General features: G+C 42.9%; 1 protein-coding gene across 1 annotated transcript in view; it reads right to left on the reverse strand.

Annotated features, from left to right (window-relative positions):
- The window catches only part of GLRA3 (glycine receptor alpha 3), a 623,921-nt gene that overhangs the window by 97,186 nt on the left and 506,097 nt on the right, over nucleotides 1-20,638 (reverse strand). The window contains exon 5 of the mRNA XM_078677681.1: nucleotides 2,926-3,063. Coding sequence (XP_078533807.1) covers nucleotides 2,926-3,063 — 138 coding nt within the window. The remainder of the gene's footprint in view (nucleotides 1-2,925; nucleotides 3,064-20,638) is intronic.

Raw genomic sequence — 20,638 nt, forward strand, 5'->3', positions numbered from 1 at the left:
TTGTTGTTCACGTTCTGTTCCAGTTTCTTTACCTCTAAAGCTCAAAGGGACCAGATCTCTGGCTTTGTGATCAATGAATGCAGACCAAAGTAATCTTCGAAACTATCTCTCCTCTGAAAAGACACTGGGTGCTGCGGGACAGGACGGACTAAATCATCCTAAATTTAATTTAATGATGCAGCTATAGAGAGTTGCCTATGGAGAGTAAGCTGAAATACATTTCCAAAAGATTGCACATATCTTTTAATTAATTTGAAATTAACTATTTCCTTTGATGCTTCAGGGTCCACTGGTCCTAGTGTGCATTATTCAGATCTACGAAAACACTCTATACTTTTGTTATCCTTCAGGTCAATTAATGAAGAATTGGATCTATTCGTCTGAATTGTCTGCCTCTTTGGCTGGCAGAATTCAATTAATGGTATCCTGTCTCTCATGTGGCATTATTAGTTACATTGAGGGAGCTATCTGGCAGCTGGGGATCTGAGCCTCCAGGCCAGCGGGGAGGTTGGGCTGGATTCTGTCTAACATGTTTAATTCATATGTTTGGAAATCACTTGCCTCAGAGTTAACAAACATGAGCTTGCAAACTGCACAGGACAACCAGTTACATCTCCATGCAAGGAAAAAGTAGAAGAGGGTCAGATTTGTATAAAGAGATCTCCTCAGTCCTCCTACTCATCCATGTAAAAATCAAATATCCTCGAGAGTGAACTCCTTTCATTTCACACCAACTGAAATAAACCATTTCGAAACTTAACACTCTACGTATTTTTTACTAGACATACAACCAAACACCATTAAAACAGAACTAGCGAGCGATGGTTCATCCAGGTCGAAGGATGCTCTTCTCAGGTCTGCTTGAATGGGCGATCTGCAGGGCCAGACAGCCAAGTGAGCCCATATGACACTTGCCTGGGGAGCTGGAGCCATTTGAGGCCTTTTTTAAAGGTAGAGGACTGCTGCTGACAACTCTGCCACTGCCCGCCCCCCAGGTCGATTGTAGAAGGCACTGCCCAGCAGATGTTTTGGGGCAGAGAAAGAGAGAGAGGAGGTGGTGAGATGGGGAAAGTACCTAATGCACTATGGTGCCATAACAACCGTGGGCTGTGCTATAAACATTAAAATAATATGTAGGCCCTAATTATGATGTCGGTCAGAGTTGGCTCTGACAGACATCGCTGTAGATTTTGAACCGCCTGACCTCAGGTTGGCAATTCAGACCCCACAATTACGATGCGGCACGTGCATTTTTCAATTGGAGCTTGTACGGCAGGCCGAAATTGCTTACATCCAAACTCCCATTAAAAGATGGAAGTTTTTAAACATCCCTGCACATGTGGCAGGCACCCTGGTGCAGGGATGTTAAGGGGGACCTCTGGTGCCCCCAAAGCTACATCCAGAGGTCTGGGGGTAAGGGGTCCATACTAGGGTCCCCCAAAGTTGGCACAATCTCGACTGGGTAAATGCTGTCCTTAAGGGATCATGAGGAGTTTTCGACCAGCCCATCATTTTGCTTTGGTCTGTCCCTCTGACTGGCCCCCACACCCCCCCACCGCACGCATCCTAATGCATCGGTAGGACTGCAGTAGTAAATGCGTCCGAACTGCATCGTAATGAGGCCAATAATGGCATCCGAAACAGTTTGTGAGAGGTCTTGGCCAAAGACTGGTCTTCGGCTTGGCTTTAAACATTACGTTTATTTCTAAATGAATGTAATTGTTAGGATTACATGCCAATTTAAGCATATACAAGGTCAGGTTCGTGTCTGGCTTGCATTGCTAACAAATCCCATTAATTGAACAACGTGAAATGCAGAGCAGTCTGGGAATGTCCGTAATATCCCGCCCTTTCTTCAGCAGTTTTGTAAATATGGGGACTCTTGCTTAAGTGCCAGTATATAAGCACAGTTAGGGAAATTATTATAAGTTAAAATGGTAGGTTTCTCTATATATAGTGTGGCTTATGCAGTTTGCCTCCTAAATTATTTTCATGCATATTTTACTACTGAATTATTGTGATTGATCTTAAGTACGTAAAAATGTTTTCCAATCCTGGATGCTTATGAATGGGAGGGATGGAAATTCTATTTATTAAAATAGGATAAAATATTTTTCTTAAATAGGATAGCACTGCAATGTTTGCTGGAGGCCATCACGTGATTTATTTGAATGTGTGAAAGCATGGCTTCTGTCTCAACATTTAAACTAGCAACCATGTGATCTGTTAACAGAAAATATTTTGTCAATAGTAAGTCTTTGATTAGTGGCTCATTCTTCAAAAATATGTTCTTACGGTAAATAACTTTCAATGGCTTTAATGAACCTTAAAGCAGTTACCAACCTCAAACAATTATCTGCAAATTTCTATAGAGATTTATGCTTGTTAAATTGGTTTCTTGCACATAATTCAGAGGGAGGAGTGTATCCTGGTTCAGCATGTTGGTAGCTGTGGACAAATTATTAGAACTACCATTTTAAGGTCCTTAAATGTGTGATTCTCGCTAGATACCTTCATAATCAATGATTGCACATCCACACTATATAACATTTTTTCACACACATTTTTTAAGGCTGTATCAACCTATATCACTCTTCCGCTGTTTTATTTTCTGCTCCCCCTTGTTTTTTTATTTCCTGGGTCTATCGGACAGCTCTTGATCTGTATGTCCACTCGTTGGATTGTCCATCCACCTTCCATACATTTGCGCAACCCACACTTCAGTCCTCCCTGAAAGCATCCATCATTTCATTCATCCATCAATTCATCTACCCAAAAGCCCACACATCTATCAATCCAACTTTTCACCCATTTTTAACTTCATTCATTTGTTTTTCCATCCATCAGTCAGCTTGCATGACTAACCTGTCATATGTCATTTCAACAGCAGACAACTGCAAAGGAGAAGAGGGTTCTTTATCATACCTGTATTGTAGTTCTTGGTGCAGTAACGTAAGTCCTTTTCTTCTTTCAAAAGAAACTGTGGCAATGTGAGCCCATCTGCTATCTGTACAGGACCCTGCTCTTGCCATTCAAAAATGAGATCATTCATTGTATATCCAACTGCAAAAGAGGAAGCACCTTTAAAATGTCTTTCAATAAATAAAGCGCTTTCTAAGAAATCAGTGACATAATAGTGCATTGTACAAGTATATGAGTGAATGCAAGATGATATTCAGTGTATCTGTTCACAAGCAAAGAAGCAACAGTCAATCTCCAATAAATACATACAGTTAGAAACAAAATCCTCCAACAAAATAATGCTAAACCGTACAGAGATACGGGTTAGATATCCAAATATTTTGCCATCGTGGCCACTCCCATGGCGGACTTCGAAGTGTAAGGACTTGCCCAGATCGGAGATATGTTTAGGTTCGTGGGTTCCACTGTCAAAGATTTCAGCAATCTGTGGAGCTGTGAGTATAACAGATGGATGTTATCGAAGGTTGGGAGGTAAAGGTATGAGAAGGTTAATGTTTGGAGGGGATAATATTTGAAAAGCAAGTGTTAGAACTGGGGGTCTCTAGTTGGCAGAGGTAAGTACCTTTGAGCAAATAGGGACCCTTACTTCTAGTCAGGGTAAAGGGGTACACGCTGTAGATAACTCCTGCTCACCCCCTTGGTAGCTTGGCATGAGCAGACAGGCTTATCCAAAGGCAATGTGTAAGGTAGTTGCACCAACACGCACAATAACTTAGTGAAACACCACAAATTGACACCACACAGGTATTTATATAAAAAATATATATCTTTATCTAGTTTAGGCAAGATCAAAAATTAACAAGCAAGGCCAACATACGCGAATAACTCCTTCATCAGAAATGGATTTAGAAAGAAATGTTCACTTGGGCACTGTTCTCTCAGTAGCCTTACTAAATACAGCAAACTGGTAGGTTTCTATTGTTGGAAGTTCACTCCTACAATGTCCCTTGTTTAACTGCAACCTTGCAGTACACCCTCGTAACCCAGTTCGCCTTATTCTGTGGAAAGAACACAATCCCAGCAACACGTGGGGAACCTCAGTCCCAATTAATATAGGCAGTCTCTGTGTCCCGCTATCGCTACGTGATTTTCACTGGGGGCTTCAAATTTCGGTTAAGCCCCGCTACCTCTTAGCTACGTATTGCCAGCGGTCCCTACCCACTGCCAGGAGGCTCCTCGCAAGGCCTCCCCACTCCGGGTAATTCCACTCTGTTCCTTGGTGCCGCCTGCAGCTCCTCTTCCCCCGCGCTAACTAGCAGATAGCCAGATTACCTTCGGGTGCGGGGAAGGAGGGGGCCGCTACTCTTATTCAGCTCCCGGCGTCTTCGGCGATGGATTCACGCGTTGCCCAATCCGAGCGCGGCTCACTGGACAAGCCCCCTCCTGACGCGGCAGCTCTTCCCAGGAATCAGCCAATCCAAGCACGGCTCACTAGACGAGCTACTGCTGACGCGGCAGCTCTTCCCGGGGACCAGCCAATCAGAGTGCGGCTCCACGGGACGAGCCCCCTGCACGGCCCCTTCGGTTTTTGGTCAGCGGGCCCGGGCTGAGGAGGGCGAGGTTCTTTGGTGATTCTAGGCCCCGGCAGCGGCGGTGATATGCAACCCGGGCTATTTTAGGGCGCAGGTCGCTGGAAGACCGCCCACAATGCCACAATGTCTCTTAGGGGGATTATCCATGGAGGGAAGCCCAACGATCCCACGGCCACCAGCAATTATGTGCCGATGAGCACACGGATCCTTCCCCACGGCAGGCAGTTGAAGTAAAGCACAGAGGGCGATCAACAAAGGACGTTTTCTACAGCGTCTTGGATCTTTTTGGAAGCTTTTGTAACCCTGTGTTTCCAGGCACAGGAGGCCAGCTCTTCTCAGGCCCTTGGAGACACAGCACACAGCAAAGTCTGGGTTGCAAGCAGGTGGGGGCACAGCACACAGCAAAGTTCCCTTCTTCTCTCTTTTAGTTGAAGCAGCAAAACAGGTCAGCCCCAGAGCACACAGCAAGGGCAGTCTTCCTCGGTATCTCCAGCTGTTTGTCTTCCGGCAGAGGTTCCTCTTGATTGTAGAAGTCTGATTTTCTGTTGTCAGGGGTCCTATACTTATACCCCTAAAAGTCTTTGTTTTCTTTGTGAAAGTGGGCCCTGAGCCTGGTCTGAACCAGTTCTGGGTGTTCCTTGAGCACTTTATTTTCCTGGCTTCTCCTTTCCTTTCAGAGTGAGGGGCAGGGTTGTCAGCCGCCCAGCAAGAGGTGGAGCCAGCATTGTGGTAGGCAGGCACAGCCCTATTCAGTTCCAGGTGCTATCTCCTCCCACCACTCCGGTTGCAAATGCAGTCATTCAGCCTAGGGCTGACCCAGCCAGCCTACTGGGGGCTCCCCAGCCCCTGTAACCCTCAAACCAGACAGTCAATCCATATGGAGGCCAAGGCACACATAAAGGTCAGACAAGAGAACAGCTACTTTCTAAAAGTGCTGTTCTCAAACACAGGGATAACAGACTTTTATGTCCTATCTTGTTCCTATGGGAAGATATGCTGGTAGCCATTGTAGCCAGCATCCCCCATGATAGCCTATGGAGCAAGATAGCCTTGCAGCAGTGACAAACAAAATGGCTGTCATTCACTACCAGAGCATGTTACCTGCACCAGTACATGCTCTACCTTTCACATACACTGCACCCTACCCAAGGGGGTACCTTGGGCCTTCCATAGGGGGGACCAATGTGCACAGAAAGGGAAAGGTTAGGCCCGGTCAGTGGGGACACTGACCAGGAGGACATGGCAGTTCACAGACTGCTCACAGGCACTGCGGTGGCAGGCCTGAGACACAATTTAGGGCTACTCAAGTGGGTGGCACAATCAGTGCTGCAGGCCCACTAGTAGCATTTGTCATCACCAGCCCTGGCACACCTGGTGCACTTTACTAGGGACTTCTTGGTAATACAAATATGCCAATCATGGATAGCCAATTATAATAACAATTTCCATAGGGAGCACTTACACTCTGGCACTGATCAGCAGTGGCAGAGTGTCCAAAGCATCTAAACCAGCAACAACGAAATCCAGCACAGCATCAAAAATACAGGAGGTAGAGGCAAAAAGATAGGGGGACCCCACGTCAAGGGTGTCAGGTCTAACAGCAAGGAAATCCAAACCTCCCTGTTATACCAGTTTTAAAGTCCTAAGGTGTAGGGGAAGGTCTATAATGATGCACAAGGCAACTACTAAGGGATAAAGGTGGACGAAGAACATTCCACTTACCGAGGGAAAAATGCTCTCCATTACACAAGGAGAAACAGAAATGTGAGCATTGGAATGCTGGAGTAGATCAATACCATATGTTACTGGCCTTCAGTCACTCATTTCAGAAATACTTATAGCCCACAAGATTGGGCTATATCTCAATGTAAGGCCTACCCCAACTACCAAGTATTCAGTCAAAAAGCCAGGTCTTGAGGTCCTTCCAGAATTGAGACAGATTGCCTAGATGCATAGAAAGGGAATTCCAGGTCCTTGCAGCGAGGTAGCAGAAGGATTTTCCTCCAGCGGTGGCCCTGTGGATCCGTGGCATGGTGACCAGGGCCTGATGGGTGAGCAGAGATGTCTGGTGAGGGTGTGAAAGGAGATGTGGTGGTTGAGGTACGCGGATCCCGCATTGTGGAGGGCTTTATAGGCGTGCATGATGAGCTTGTAGGTGATCCTTTTGTTGACTGGGAGCCAGTGGAGGTCTCTCAGATCGTCGGTGATATAGCTGCAGTGAGGGATTTTCTGTATGAGTCTGGTGGAGGTATTTTGGATGTTTGGCAACTTGTTTTGGAGTTTTTCATGGTGCAGGCATAGAGTGTGCTGCCATAGTCGAGTCTGCTGCTGACTAGTGCATCGGTGACTGTTTTCCTTTTCTCAGTGGGAATCCACTTGGGGATCTTTCAGAGCAGGCAGAGCTTCTGGAAGCATGATGACAGGACAGCATTGATCTGGTGGGTCATTGAAAGTGAGGAGTCCAGGATGATGCAGAGGTTTCATGCGTGGCCCATGGGTGTATGGGGGTTCCAAACTTTGCGGCCCACCACGACTCATCCCAGACAGAGGGGTTGGGCCCACGATGAGTACTTCAGTCTTGTCTGAGTTGAGCTTGACGCAGCTGTCCTTCATCCGGGTGAAGTCTGACTCTCTGTGTTCGGCCAGTGAGGGAGGAGTGGATCCAGTCGGGAACTTTGTTGTGGATGCAGACCTTGTCAAGTCTACCTCAGAGGGTGTTGTGGGAGATGGTGTCAAAAGTGGCCAAGAGGTCCAGGAGGATGAGCGCGGTGGTTTTGCCTCTGTCAAGGAGGTTGCTTGTGTTGTCTATGTCAAGGAACAGAGCGGTCCCGGTGCTATGGTCTCTTCTGAATCCAGATTGAGAGAGGTCAAGGAAGTTGTTTGATACCTTGAACTCAGAGAGTTAGGTGTTGATGGCTTTCTCAATGACTTTTGGCTGGGAAGAGGAGCAGGGAGATGGGTCTGTAGTTCTTGAGGTATGTTGGGTGTGTAGATGGTTTCTTCAGTAGGGGTTGATCTTGGTGTGTTTCCAGTCTTCTGGGAAGCTGGTGGATTCAATGGAGCAGTTGACTGTGCGGCAGAGTTCGGGTGCGATGGAGGCACTGGCTCTTTTGCATATGTGATGGGGGCAGGTATCCGAGGGGGCTCCAGAGTGGATGCTCTTCATGAGGGCATCGTGGGTGGTGAGGACAGTGCAGTTGGGTAGGGTCTGCTGGGGTCTGGGTCCATTGGGAGCGGTGGTTTCACTTAGGGTCAAAGGGTTTTCTTTAGTGAACCTGTCGTAGATCGTCTTGATCTTGCAGTGGAAGAAGGTGGTAAAGTTGTTGCAGGGGTCTTGGGAGGGGGGATGCCTGTTGTCTCCTTGCCAGGTTTGGTGAACTCTTTGACAATAGTGAAGAGTAGTTTCCTGTTGTGTGAGTTGGCGTTAATATGTACTTGTATGTACGTTTTCTATGTTGATTTGATGAGGTGGTGGTGTTTGGTAACAGTGGTTTGATACTAGAACATTTTGCCCTGAAAGGTTGAAGACGAGACACTGGTGTTTATAATCCCTTGTGAATCTCAACAACATCTCTCTTCCTTCTGATAGCTCCTATTGTCCATTCATGATACTTACTAAAAGGCCAATTTATGTGATGCAGTAGTAACTTAAATATTATGATGACAGGAGTTGTCTAATGGGAGGGAAAAACCTCCAAAAGCATTGTCCTCTCTCTGCCAAATCGCTTTACTTCATTTATAAATGCAGAGGGAGATATAACCACTTTCGTCTTTCCTCTGCAGCTCCACATTTCATGGCACCTGCATACTAGTGACAACAGGAGCTGTGGGAGGAGAGGTGGGAACTTTTCACTCTTTTCTCTCAGCTACAACCTCTGTCTCTTTCACTCCTCTGCACAACTCAGCACTTCCCAAAGACCAATAGGGACTGGGGGGCACAAAGGCTATGAATTAAAGCAATGTAAGGGTGACAGCAGCTTGCCTATACCAGTGTTCATGGTCCGATGCTACTTCTCTGCCTTTAATAGAGCTCTCAACAGTCCAATGTTTTACTAAACCCTTGGTTTACATTACTGTCAAAGGCGACTGTTCCTTTAAATGGAATCCTTTCCATGTATTGTAGAATGTTTTCTTACAAATGAATGTTCTAATGTGTGTACTGAATCTGGAGTTGGGTTTCATTCTTTGGATGAACCTTCCTTCCAGCTGCTTCTATTCTTATATGCTTAGGAATAAATCCTATTCAATTCATTTCCTGGATTCCTCATTATTTCCATTTCAATGATACTACAATTTTTGGCGACATGAATGGTTTTTGAAACAAGAAGAACCGAATTTGAAACAAGAAAAACCGAATTTAAACAAGGTTTTTGAAACAAGGAGAACCGAAATTGAAACAAGAACAACAAAGAACTGGTTTTTATCAAATCTACTACTCATCGCTCTATCACCTGGAAATTTCTTCTCTGCCTGTGAGTACTTTCGTGTACATTTTGTGTGCCCACTTTTCTTTCATTCCAGGAGTAATTTTGGACTAATTGAAGCGTGATTCGTACTGGGCACTTATTTCAGAAAAAGGCATGACATAAGAAATTATCCGGTTTGCATAGCGATGTTTGTATACATTTTTACTTCAAACAGTAAGATTTCTACATACTGTTTACCTTCGAAAGCCGCGCCGTAACGGATTCCTGGCAATAACGTCCTGCATTGGAACGTGGTCTCGAGGAAGTTTTCCATCGAATCGCGTCTTGGAACTCCGTCTGTAGACCACACCACGTCATCACGACACGTTGGGACGCACGCCAACATCATCACGCATCACGCAGCTCAGCGTGATAGCATCATCACACGTTAGCCTACGTTAGACGGCCATTTTGGAAGTGTTGTTTCTGGTTTCCTTGGCAACCACCCGCGTTGCAGAAACTTCGGAACAGACAGCACTTGGAGAGGAATGTAGCGGTACTTTTCAATATTCTTCTTTTCTTCGAGTTTAAGGCAAGTGAAGTCAAAAATATTACTGGAGGACACCTTTCACGAAGGAGAGGAAGGAGGGAAATTTCAATTTGTTATATATATTGCACGAAGTCCTCACAAGGATTTTCTACTATTCTTGGATTTTAATGCAGCTGGAAGTTTAAAACATTACTGGAGGACACCTTTTTCACGAAGTGGTTATTTCACGATTTGGAGTTTCTATATCATCGTATAATATTTCTTTTCACTAACCCAATTTATTTTGCAGGTTTTACTTAAAAGATTTTTATTTTTAACCGGGTGCATTCACAAACTACCATTATTCACGTGGTTATATTCAATATTCTACAAGAACAATATTTTACATGTTGTAAGACATCATTCACGAAGTGGCGTTTTTGAGAGTTCAACAAGTACAAGAACTAACAAGCTGTCGTCTTTTGTATTTCTTTACATGAAGACATCATTCACGAAGAGGTTACTTTCAATTTTTCAACGAGTACTATAACTAACGAACTGTTGTTTTTAGTATTTCTTTACATGAAGACATAATTCACGAGGTGGTTCATTCAATATTCAGTTTTTGGTTCACATCATTCACGAAGTGGTTGTTTCAAATAACTAACGTGTTATTGTGTTAGGTATTTCTTTTTCACGAAGACATCATTCACGAAGTGGTTGTTTCAAATTACTAACTAGTTATTGTGTTAGGTATTTCTTTTTAAGACATCATTCACGAAGTGGTTGTTTAAAATAACAAATTAGTTGTTGTTTTAGTTTTTTTTTTTCTTCACGAAGACATCATTCACGAAGGGGTTGTTTCCGATAACTAACCAATTTTGTTTCAGGTTTTTGTTTTCTTTAAAGCATTATGCCACTGACAGCGAACGCACCAAGAACAGTTGCAACAAATGACAGAAATCCATTGAATTTACAAATCAATTCACCTAGAGAATTTTTGTCAGTTTGTGGAGAACCTGTTGTGTCCTGGGTGGATTGGAATGCATGTTTCTTAAATTACATTGCTAACTTAGAGGATGTCAACGGTACATCCCTTCCTGAAAAGAAGAAACTAATGCTGTTTTATTCACTAGGTCCAGAGGGTTTACGCATTCTTGAAGAAATGCATACATGTGAAAAAACAGTAGGAAATTTGGATGTTTTTAAAAATGCATTACTAGACTTGCATAAATCTTTTTCTTTCTCAGTAGGTATTGCTGGATTTCTGAAGGAATTTATTTCAGTTTTGAAAAGGTTAACGAGGAAATGTGAATGTGCTCAATTACACAATGATCTAATCCTTGACCTAGTAGTAAGGTATACAAAAAACAAATCTTTACAGGACAAGTTATGGGTCGAGAGTAATAAATGTCTTAAAGATATAATTGCCTTACTTAATAAGACAGAAATGTCTGATCGTTGTGCTAAACATACATACCCTCAAAGGAAATTTGAGGGTATTGAGCAAAAGAGGTGTAGCAACTTAGTTTGTTGTGGATGTGGTAATTATTCACATGCTGTTTTCCTTGGAAAATGCCCTGCTAGATCTGCCAAGTGCTGGAAGTGCGGATTGATGGGACACTTTTCGCGAGTGTGCAACTGGAAGAACAAGAAAGTGTTAAAAAGAAAAGTGATGTATGTCCAATACGAGGGTGATTTTTCTGCATCAAATTTGGACAATAATGTTGTTCAGGGAAATTTAGTACAAAAAAAAAAAAAGTTGTTTTAAATACCTCTAGTGACTCATCATTTAATCCTTTTTATAACATTTCTATGTGTGGTGTTACAATACAATTAGCAGCAGATTCGGGTTCACCGTTCACTGTTGTGCCACAAGAGATATGGAAAAGTCATTTTGTGGATAAAATAGGACGGTGGTTAGAATCCAATGATGTTACTGCCGAAAGTTTTACAGGCGGGAGAATTGATATGCTAGGGTTTAGAACCCTCATGTTTCGTTTTAAAGGAAAGCATGCTATAGGAAAATTATATGTTACAAATAATGGTCCACCGGTATTAGGGTGGGAAGACCAAAAGTCACTGGACATCACCTACTGATGTGTTTCAGAGATTGGTGTCGAACTTTTCTGAGGTTGTTTTTTTCCAAAGCAATATTCTGATAATGGGCAAGGATAAGTTTCAGCAGAATACCATTTTAAGGGAAGCTTTGTCCATTCTCAGAATCAAATTTCTTGATTGTTCAAATCAACATTTGTAAGCGTTCAGAAAAAAAATGTAACTTTCTTAAGACGAACGACTTATGCACTCATTTTGGGCAGGAAATGTCTTTTAAGGTCAGACCACAAAACTTTACTTAGTATACTAACTATGGAAGATGTATTCAGAGCATCAGGTAAAGTAGCTAGGATGTCTATATGACTCAAAAATTTCGTTTATAATGTACAGTTTGTTCCAGGTATCCCCGTAAGCATTCCTTACTGCCCTAGACCCGTGGAGTGTTTGGTATGTTGCTGCAGTATTTGAAGATACTCTGTCTGAAGCTTATGTGGGAAGAGGAATATAAAGAAGATGATAATATTGCGTGCAGTTTCTAGTAGATTTATTTAGGTAAAGTTATTCAGGGTAAGAACGTTAAACATGTTCCCAAATTTTATGGTCACCCAGGAATCTTTACAAATAGCTTTTATAAAAATGTATTGATGTGAGCATAGATAGAATTGTTCAAAAAAAATGTTTGTGTGTAACTTTGGACTAAGCACAGAATATGCTTGATTCACCGTCATTTTCATTAGATTGTACAAGTTTGCCGTAGCAAAGTTTTACTATGGACATTATGAGACTCAAGAAGTAACTGGACGGTGTGATTGGTACATTGTAGTGTTCGTGGATTTATTTTCAGGATGGTTTGTAGTGAAGGTCGTAATTAAGTTGGATACATAAGGTGTGTTTAGTTTCTTAGAATTTTTTTAAGTGAGGATTTTCCGGTTCTTAGTTTGACGAACTATAGTCTCTAGTTTAAATCAGATTTGATGGAGAGTTTCGTAATTAGTACAGGTATTGGACAAGAATTTAGTGTTTTGCAATGTCCCAAGTGTAATTCTATGTTGGAAGAGTGAATAGAATAGAACACAAACACAGTTTAGACACAACAGCTCTGATAGTTCTACACAAAATCATATTTCCTTGGGGCTACACCGTAAACTGCTTTGTGAAGGTTTAGACTCCTTTATAGGTGAGGTTAGTCCTGACATTTTTGGACGGCAAGACATACAGTACTTTTAGCTTTAGGATGCTGACAAAATTTCAGCAATCTATTTTGAAGTCACAATATAATAATATAAAAATTATTATGATAGGAAACATGGCACTAGGGAGGTAAATTTCAGCATTGGACACATGTTTTTTTTTAGACCCAAAACTGTTATGTGGGTTATGAAGAATACGGTCCAATTGGATGTTGGCACGGTTCATCATATGAGTCGGTTTGCGTTAGCAGGCAAGACTGGTTTAGAAGGGAATCCCTGTAGTGATTTGTAAAGGGATTATTGGTGGTTGGATGTTTTTTTTTGTTTTTTGTTTTCTTTCTCAGTTTGAAAAGGGGGATGGTGTTGTGGGTGAAGACTTTGAAGTTCAGGATGGTACACAGGTTCCTGTTTCTTTGGAGTCTTACTGAAGATTCGTTGTTTAACAATTGTTATATTTAATCTTTTTATAATTGTTTTTATTGAAGAAGGGGGATGTGTAGTGACTGCATGTTCCTTTAAATGGAATCCTTTCCATGTATTGTAGAATGTTTTCTTACAAATGAATGTTCTAATGTGTGTACTGAATCTGGAGTTGGGTTTCATTCTTTGGATGAACCTTCCTTCCAGCTGCTTCTATTCTTATATTCTTAGGAATAAATCCTATTCAATTCATTTCCTGGATTCCTCATTATTTCCATTTCAATGATACTACAGCGACCTCTTGAAGCTGAGTCAATTAAGTTACTTACTTTTACATTTCCCCTTCAAAGTAGGGTCAGATAGGTTTGGAATGCAGGAGATATGTTGCCAAGAAAGGCAGCTTGTATGGTGTATGTGTGTGTGCTTAGAAGTAGTATTCTGATGAAAATTCTACTAAGTTGTTTGCCTTTTTTGTATTTTCTATTTAGAATAGACGTTATGTGGCCTTTGCTATGGATGTATGACGTTACAACGTATGCTTTTACCACGCATGCTGTTACAACGCAGTTTTTACAACGCATACCATTACAACGCATAGCGCTTTGGGGTGCTGGATAGTGAATAGTTTAATTTACTATTCCAACTCCAGTCCCCGTGGACACTAGGGAAGGTTTTGGATAGTAAATTAAATCTATTCCCTCTCCTAGAGCGCCCCCCCCAGCGCAATGTGTTGTAATGGTTTTCGTTGTAAAACCTGCGTTGTAATAGCACTGCGTAGTAAAAGTTGCGTTGTAAAGGATGTTTCCCTTTGCTATATAGGTTGCTTCATAGATTTGACCCAATTTTACTCAACTAATCATTCAAGAACATGTTCCGATTTGTAAATAAATATCATGTGTCTTCATCAGTCCTGTTGTTTGGTGTTTACATTCAATGATGTCACTGCTTCCTTAAACTTAATGTAGGGCAAGTTTCCTACTGCTAACACTGGAATTATGATGTGTAGTTTCTCGATGCCCATCAATGTATGGCCGATGTCGCATTATCAGCACCCAATCCCAGTCTTTCAAACTCACACGGTGCCACAACGTGACACAAGATATTGGCTCCCTTCGGACAGTCACCTGGCGAGGAGCCAATATCACATGGTGGCAGGCAAATCAAGTTGAAAACCACTGTAAACAGTGGACTTTCAGATTGTTTTTTGAGGCTTTGAACTGCCGGCATCCATTAACGGATGTGAGAACTCCCCAGGACATCAGCACCAGCCTCAGCTGGCTTTTCCTTTTTTGGAGAAGAGGTCATGAGGAGAAACGGAGGCAAAGGTGCCTCTTAGGTACATCTCAGCACGAGGACCCACCTCCTCCAAGGCCCAGTCCCCTCTTCATGCTGTGCCATTTTTTTAGTTGGCAGGTCTGCAACCCTCATTTAGACCCCAGTGCATTTGTGCGAAATAGGATACAAATGACAAGTGCAATTTCATTGCATAAACTTTGCGATTATTAAAAGATTAGTGTTTGACGCGCTCGCCGCAGGAAAGGGCTTTTTGAAATGCGGGAGAAATACACAGGATTGAAAAGACGTGAAATTACCTCATCCTTACAAATACTCAAATCATTTTACTATTCACTTGCAAATATATCTTACCCAGCACTCCTCCCCATGTCAGCCCAGCACTCCTCTCTTGCAAGCTACCTTACTGCACTGTGCTATGTGAAAGGGAAAGGGAAGGAATGAGCTGTATTAAAAGAATACCGCACATTCCTGCCCTTTACGTTGTGATGGTGCCGGCTTGGCTGCCTAGCACCAAGGAAGGCACCCAGACATCATGCTGTTTGACAATGTGCTTAAGTCAAAAGGCTTTCTTTACACAAATGTGTATTTACAGGGGGAGATGAACACTTTTATGTTAGGTGGCTTAAGAATTTCAGGAGAGAGATATATTGTGAAGGTCAACCTCATTGTGGAAATTCAGCAGCCTCACGATAAATGTGCCAAACAAATAAATAATACATTGTCTATTTATCACTCCATGTATTGCTGCCTCCCACACACGTTTTTCTGTTTTGTAATCTGCCTTGAATATTTCCCTTCAATATTTTCAAAGACTGCATCAATGGTAGAAGACAAAGATTCACATTAAATGCTTACTACATACATGCGGACGAAGAGGTTAAAACAAGCACTGGCAAAGCCAATAACTCGGGCCTGCAACTGTGTGCTTGTGGTACTTTCGGTGGGCAAGTGAATAAATGGAAGAATGAATTTAGGAGTGAAGGCAGCGCTTTAAATAGGAAACTGCTTCAGATATGAAGGGGTACTTCTCAGAGGGAGGTTAATACATTTTATGGTAAAGTACTTCTCATCAGTTAATATGTACTCTGGGATAGTGGATACATGCACTTTTATAGTTCCATTTCAAGCACTGGGTGGATCATTGGATGCATGAGTAGAAAGCTGAATGCCAAGCCATGGATGATGAGTGCATAAATCACAACTTTTGCATTTGCCTATATTTGCTCTGACCTTCCTACACATCTATACATCTTTTTCCAGTTCTTTCTTTGCATAAGTGCAATTTCTCGAATGGACTCTTACTGGTTTGAGTTAGCAAACGGTTGCTCCTTTGGACAGCTGGAGATTTACATGCATGAAAGGAGCCTTGGCTGAAGATCTGTAACTCAGTGGCGCAGAGAAGAGCCAGGAGGCAGAGGAGACCTGCCTAGGTAGCATGAGTGAAACACATGCCTCTGCCACTCCTGTGGTCCATGGGGCCCCCAACCCTTGAACAGGAACTTAACTCTTCAGGTGGGCCCCAATGAGTTTAGTGAATATTAATCAGATCAAGGGACCCTCACCAAAGACTACTGGGAGGGAATTATTTTGTGTTATGGCACTACCTGGCAGCCATGCAAATTCCAATGCTGTAAATAAAACCATAATTACATTCCTATACTCTAATGCCAATGTGTTGGACCAGGCCCTTCTGCTGCCCTCTTGCCAGGGTGAGAAGCACTGGACCTGCCTCTCTTGAACTCAGAACCCAGAGAAACTCAAAGAGGTAGTTGGCTGGCCTTCTGTTCTGAAGACTCAGGGACATATTAGGGTTCCAACAACCTTGCCTCGACAAGGGACTCTGTCATCTGTGAGTTTACCCTGCCAAGTGGTGTCATTCTAGTCCTGGACCTTTGGAAGTGAAATTAAGGTGCATACCAGTCTTTGTGGACGCAGAGGAACTGACACAACTTTTTTGCTGCATGGCACAACCCAAGCAGAACTAACACATCTCTGCTACTGTGTGGATTGAACCATTGCAAAGACTTGCATCACCACTGCTGCCCACATCGCCTTCAAAACTGCTGCTGCATTACCCACCCTCAGCAGGACCCAGCATCCTTCATTGACGTCAGACTCAATGCCGATGTCAGGCATCCCATCGCAGCCTCGTAGCTCTTTGGAACCAATACATAGCCCTGACTTCACCCTGCATACATGATGCCGGACTTCGCATCACTAGTCCCCTCGACAGGATCCTCAACAATTATTCAGGCCCTCTCACTGCAGTCTCGCCTCCTCTCAGAACTTATGCACTGGCTTGGTTGGGCGACGCATGTTCGTCGCAGATCCATGAAACTCTCCCTAAACCAGGATCAAAGGTACTCCATTACAGTCAACCTGAACCTGTGAGTCAGTTTCAGTCTCGCTCAACCAGATAGCCACAGTCGATGCTTTACGGCCCACGTATCAGATGAGAACACTTACATCCACCTGCAACGAGACCCCACTTTGTCAGAAATTTTAAAGAAGGCACTGTCCTTTGAATGTATGAACAAGAACACCAAACAGTTTCTAATGACTGATTTTTCCCACAGACGAAGAAATATATGTTACCTAAGACACAGAAAACACCCTACAGACACACCGTTTAGACCAATAGTACCAGCCTGCAGATCATAGCATGAACTACTTGGAAAATATTCGGACACCTTCTTTCAACTTTTTTTCAAAAATGGAAGTCAGACAAACAAGACACCACTGCTTTCTTAAATTGCCATATCCAAATACCAGCAACTGACATCAACAACTGGTGGATCTGCACCATTGACATAAATGCACTTTACATGTCGATTCCTCATTGTGCAGGCATAGAGGCTGTTGAATGGGCATTCTTATGGCAAGAACATGTGGGTAGCAAGCAAAGTATTCTTATTAGGATGCCTACATTTCTGCCTTTTGTCACAGTTACTTCTCCTGGAACGGGGAATTCTATCTTCAAAAGAATAGAACCTTTATGAATTTTTCAGGGGCAGCGAGCGACACAAATATTTTCATGGCAAAGTCTGTAGAGCAACATATTTTTACCACACAGGCATGGCGCAATCACCATTTTGTAAATCTTTGATACATGGATGTCATCATATTTTTTTAGATGGTGAAAGAGAGATTCTCAAAAAGAACATCATCACATTAAAGAAAAAAAGCCAGCAGATTGAAATTATCCATTCTATCAGTAACCAAACCATTTCGTTTTTCAACGTTTTGATTCAAGTACTTAAAAATACAACTTACTGTAATAGCTCCTTGCTTTTCCATAGTTTTTTGACCCTCAGCCCTTAAAACAACATCCACCATTCTTACAGTTTCTCTGTATAAAAAGAATCACATCTGACAATGAGTAGTATTCATCAATACTAGAAGAATACAAATCCCCATTTCAGCATGAGAGGCTGACATTCTTAATTCAGCCATGCAATGAGTGTCATCTTTGGATCATGCGAGTCTTCTTAAAAAACAGCATTGACAAAACCATGCAGATGGCATTTGTTTCCAAATGTTGTCACTTTTAGAAAGTTGGCATTTTCCTGCCTTATCCATTTAGTGTCTGTAGCCTGTCTCTGGTCACATGACTGGTTATTGCTGACAGTTGGGCTTTGTGTATTCCTCCTGTACAGTCACATACAATAGGGAGTTTAGTGCCTGGATGGACCATCTCTGGCAGGATAGGAGGGAGGAGCTGGGCACAGCCCAACTTATACCTGAAAAGGCTGTGTCCTGCCTCCACACAAAGGGCTGTATACCACCTGTAGTTAGCCTGAAGCCATGGCAGGGAAAGCAGGATGACTGGGGACTTCCAAGGGAAACCCCCAGAAGCTTCTCCCCCACTTAAAAGGTACAACTGGGTATAACTACTAGACATCAGACACTAACTATTCAGTACACATCTGGACCTGTGGATACTCTGTCAGGAAGAAGGACTGCTGCACTGCTGAAGGACTGCCACTCTGCTGGACTCTTGCTTTGCTGTGCTGTCCTGCTTCCTGATGCCCTCTTGCCTGGGTAAGAAATACTGGGCCTTCATCTCTTGAACCCAGACTGACTTCAAGGGCTAGTTGACTGGCCTACTGATCTGATGCATCACTGACATAACAGGCGTCCCGAAATCCTGCCTCTATACTGGGACTCTGCCATCTGTGAGACTACCCTGCCCAGTGCTGCCACCCCAGTCCTGGTCCCCTGGAAGTGGGCTCAAGGTGCTTACCAGCCTCTATGGACCCTGCAGAACCGACACATCTCCTCTGTTACACAACAAAGCCTTGTGCAGAACAGATGCATCTCCGCTACTTCATGGATTGGACCAATTTCAAAGACTTGCAAAACTGCTGTAGCCCTCATTGCCTTCGAAACCCCTGCTTAGCAAGGCATTTACGGTGCAGGCTCTGGCATCCCACACCAACGGCAGGCTCAACAACGACATTGGACTCTACATCTCAGCCATGCAGCTCTGACAAATTGCACCTACTGCACACCAAATTCCATATCACTGGACTTCGCAATGCAAGCACTGTCGATGAGATCCTCAACAATGATGCAGTCCTTTGCACTGCAGCCTCACTGTATCTTGGAACCAACGCTCCACTTTGAGCATCTTCAATGCTGGTCCATGCAATGCTCCGCAAACCAGGATTGAACCAGATATCCACAGTTGGCACTGATGGAGCAAGGATTTGCATGTAACGCAACTTGCTTGTATTCAGTCTTCTCGACATAATGTTAATAAACTAACCAACATGTTTGTATCACTAATATTGCATTACACAACATCCGAGGGAAGCTTGCATATGTGCTTTTACTAACTATAATCCCCTTGCATTAAAATGGCTGCTGCTATGCGGGATTTTCTACTGCGCATGCGTCTGTCATACTCATGTGACACGACGTAGTCTTTGCTTTGGAGGGAAACTTTCGCTTCTGCGCACTAGAATTAAAAATGGCTGATCTGTGTTACAGCATGCATGAAGCTTGCACTGCTGCTTTTGCTAAGCTGTTCGTTCTGCTTGACCTTAACGCAATAGTTTAATATAAAGTAATGGGAATAGAGTAGAGATAAGTGATATACAGTGCATTCTTTTATTCTATGTTCTTAAACTGTTTCTTTTCTATTCTTACTTGTAAATCAATTTTGGGTCTGACGCCTGTCGATGAACTCCATATTGAAACCTTTGAGCCTGCGCACTAGAGTCTAAAATCCATCGAGTCATGGCATTGAATGAGTGCCAGGGACAGTCTTGACCAAGATGCGCCTGTGAACCGCACCTCCCAAACTTTACAAAGGAAACAGAATTCTAATATCAACTAAAATGTAACAAATAATAGAACATTCATTGTTGGGTGGAATAAAGATGTCATGTGAAAATAAAATTGATGGGTGGGAACGAAAATTTAAATATGAGATGCAGAAAGTTTCAATTTGGTATGGTGTGATGACCTCTCCTCATTCCTTGTCATATCAAAATTGGGGATTCTTACACTTGCAACATTTGGGGGGTGGTACACTGACCTGGAAAATAGTTTAACTAGGGTAGGCTTAGCTAGTTAATTTGTCCGACTTATCCGAATAGCTGACCTGTCACTGATCCAACACACTCAATAGGTGACCAAGAGCAGAGGGCTGCGGAGCATTCTGTCAGAAGATTCGTAATCCAATCGGGGTCCTAGGTGCTGAAGTGCTGGCGAAGCACTTTGTCAGGAAAATCGATAACCCAATCGGGGTTCTGGCTGTTAGCTGCAGAGAGGGAGTAGCGCAGGCGTTGCAACTTAACTGCGAGTGCCAGTCTTAACCTTTGGTGGTCCTGTCCTGATCCAATTCGGCTTTATCTGTCCTGATTCTGATCCGCACCTGCTAGCCTACTGGCGACTGCAACTTTCGGGGTTCTGTCCTTTAAACTGACCTGTGGCCAGGGTTAGTTCTTCACACCATTCTAGGTATATATAAAATCCATGTGGGTTCGTCATTGATTTGTTCCTTCTCATCCCTTCCTAATCGCTACATGTTTTAATTGCTGCATGTTTGCATATCATGTTCCTTCTCTTTACCCTTCCTACTGTTAAAGTTTGAAATGTTCACTTTTTTTACCCTCCCTTTTGTTAAATGCCTAAACATTTTCATAGTATTTTATGTCCCTTTTCTTTACCCTTCCTATTGCTAAATAATTGAAATTAGTTTAATACATCTTTTGCATA

The sequence above is a fragment of the Lissotriton helveticus genome, chromosome 2_1, assembly GCF_964261635.1.
Source record: "Lissotriton helveticus chromosome 2_1, aLisHel1.1, whole genome shotgun sequence".
NCBI classification, from domain to species: Eukaryota; Metazoa; Chordata; class Amphibia; order Caudata; family Salamandridae; genus Lissotriton; species Lissotriton helveticus.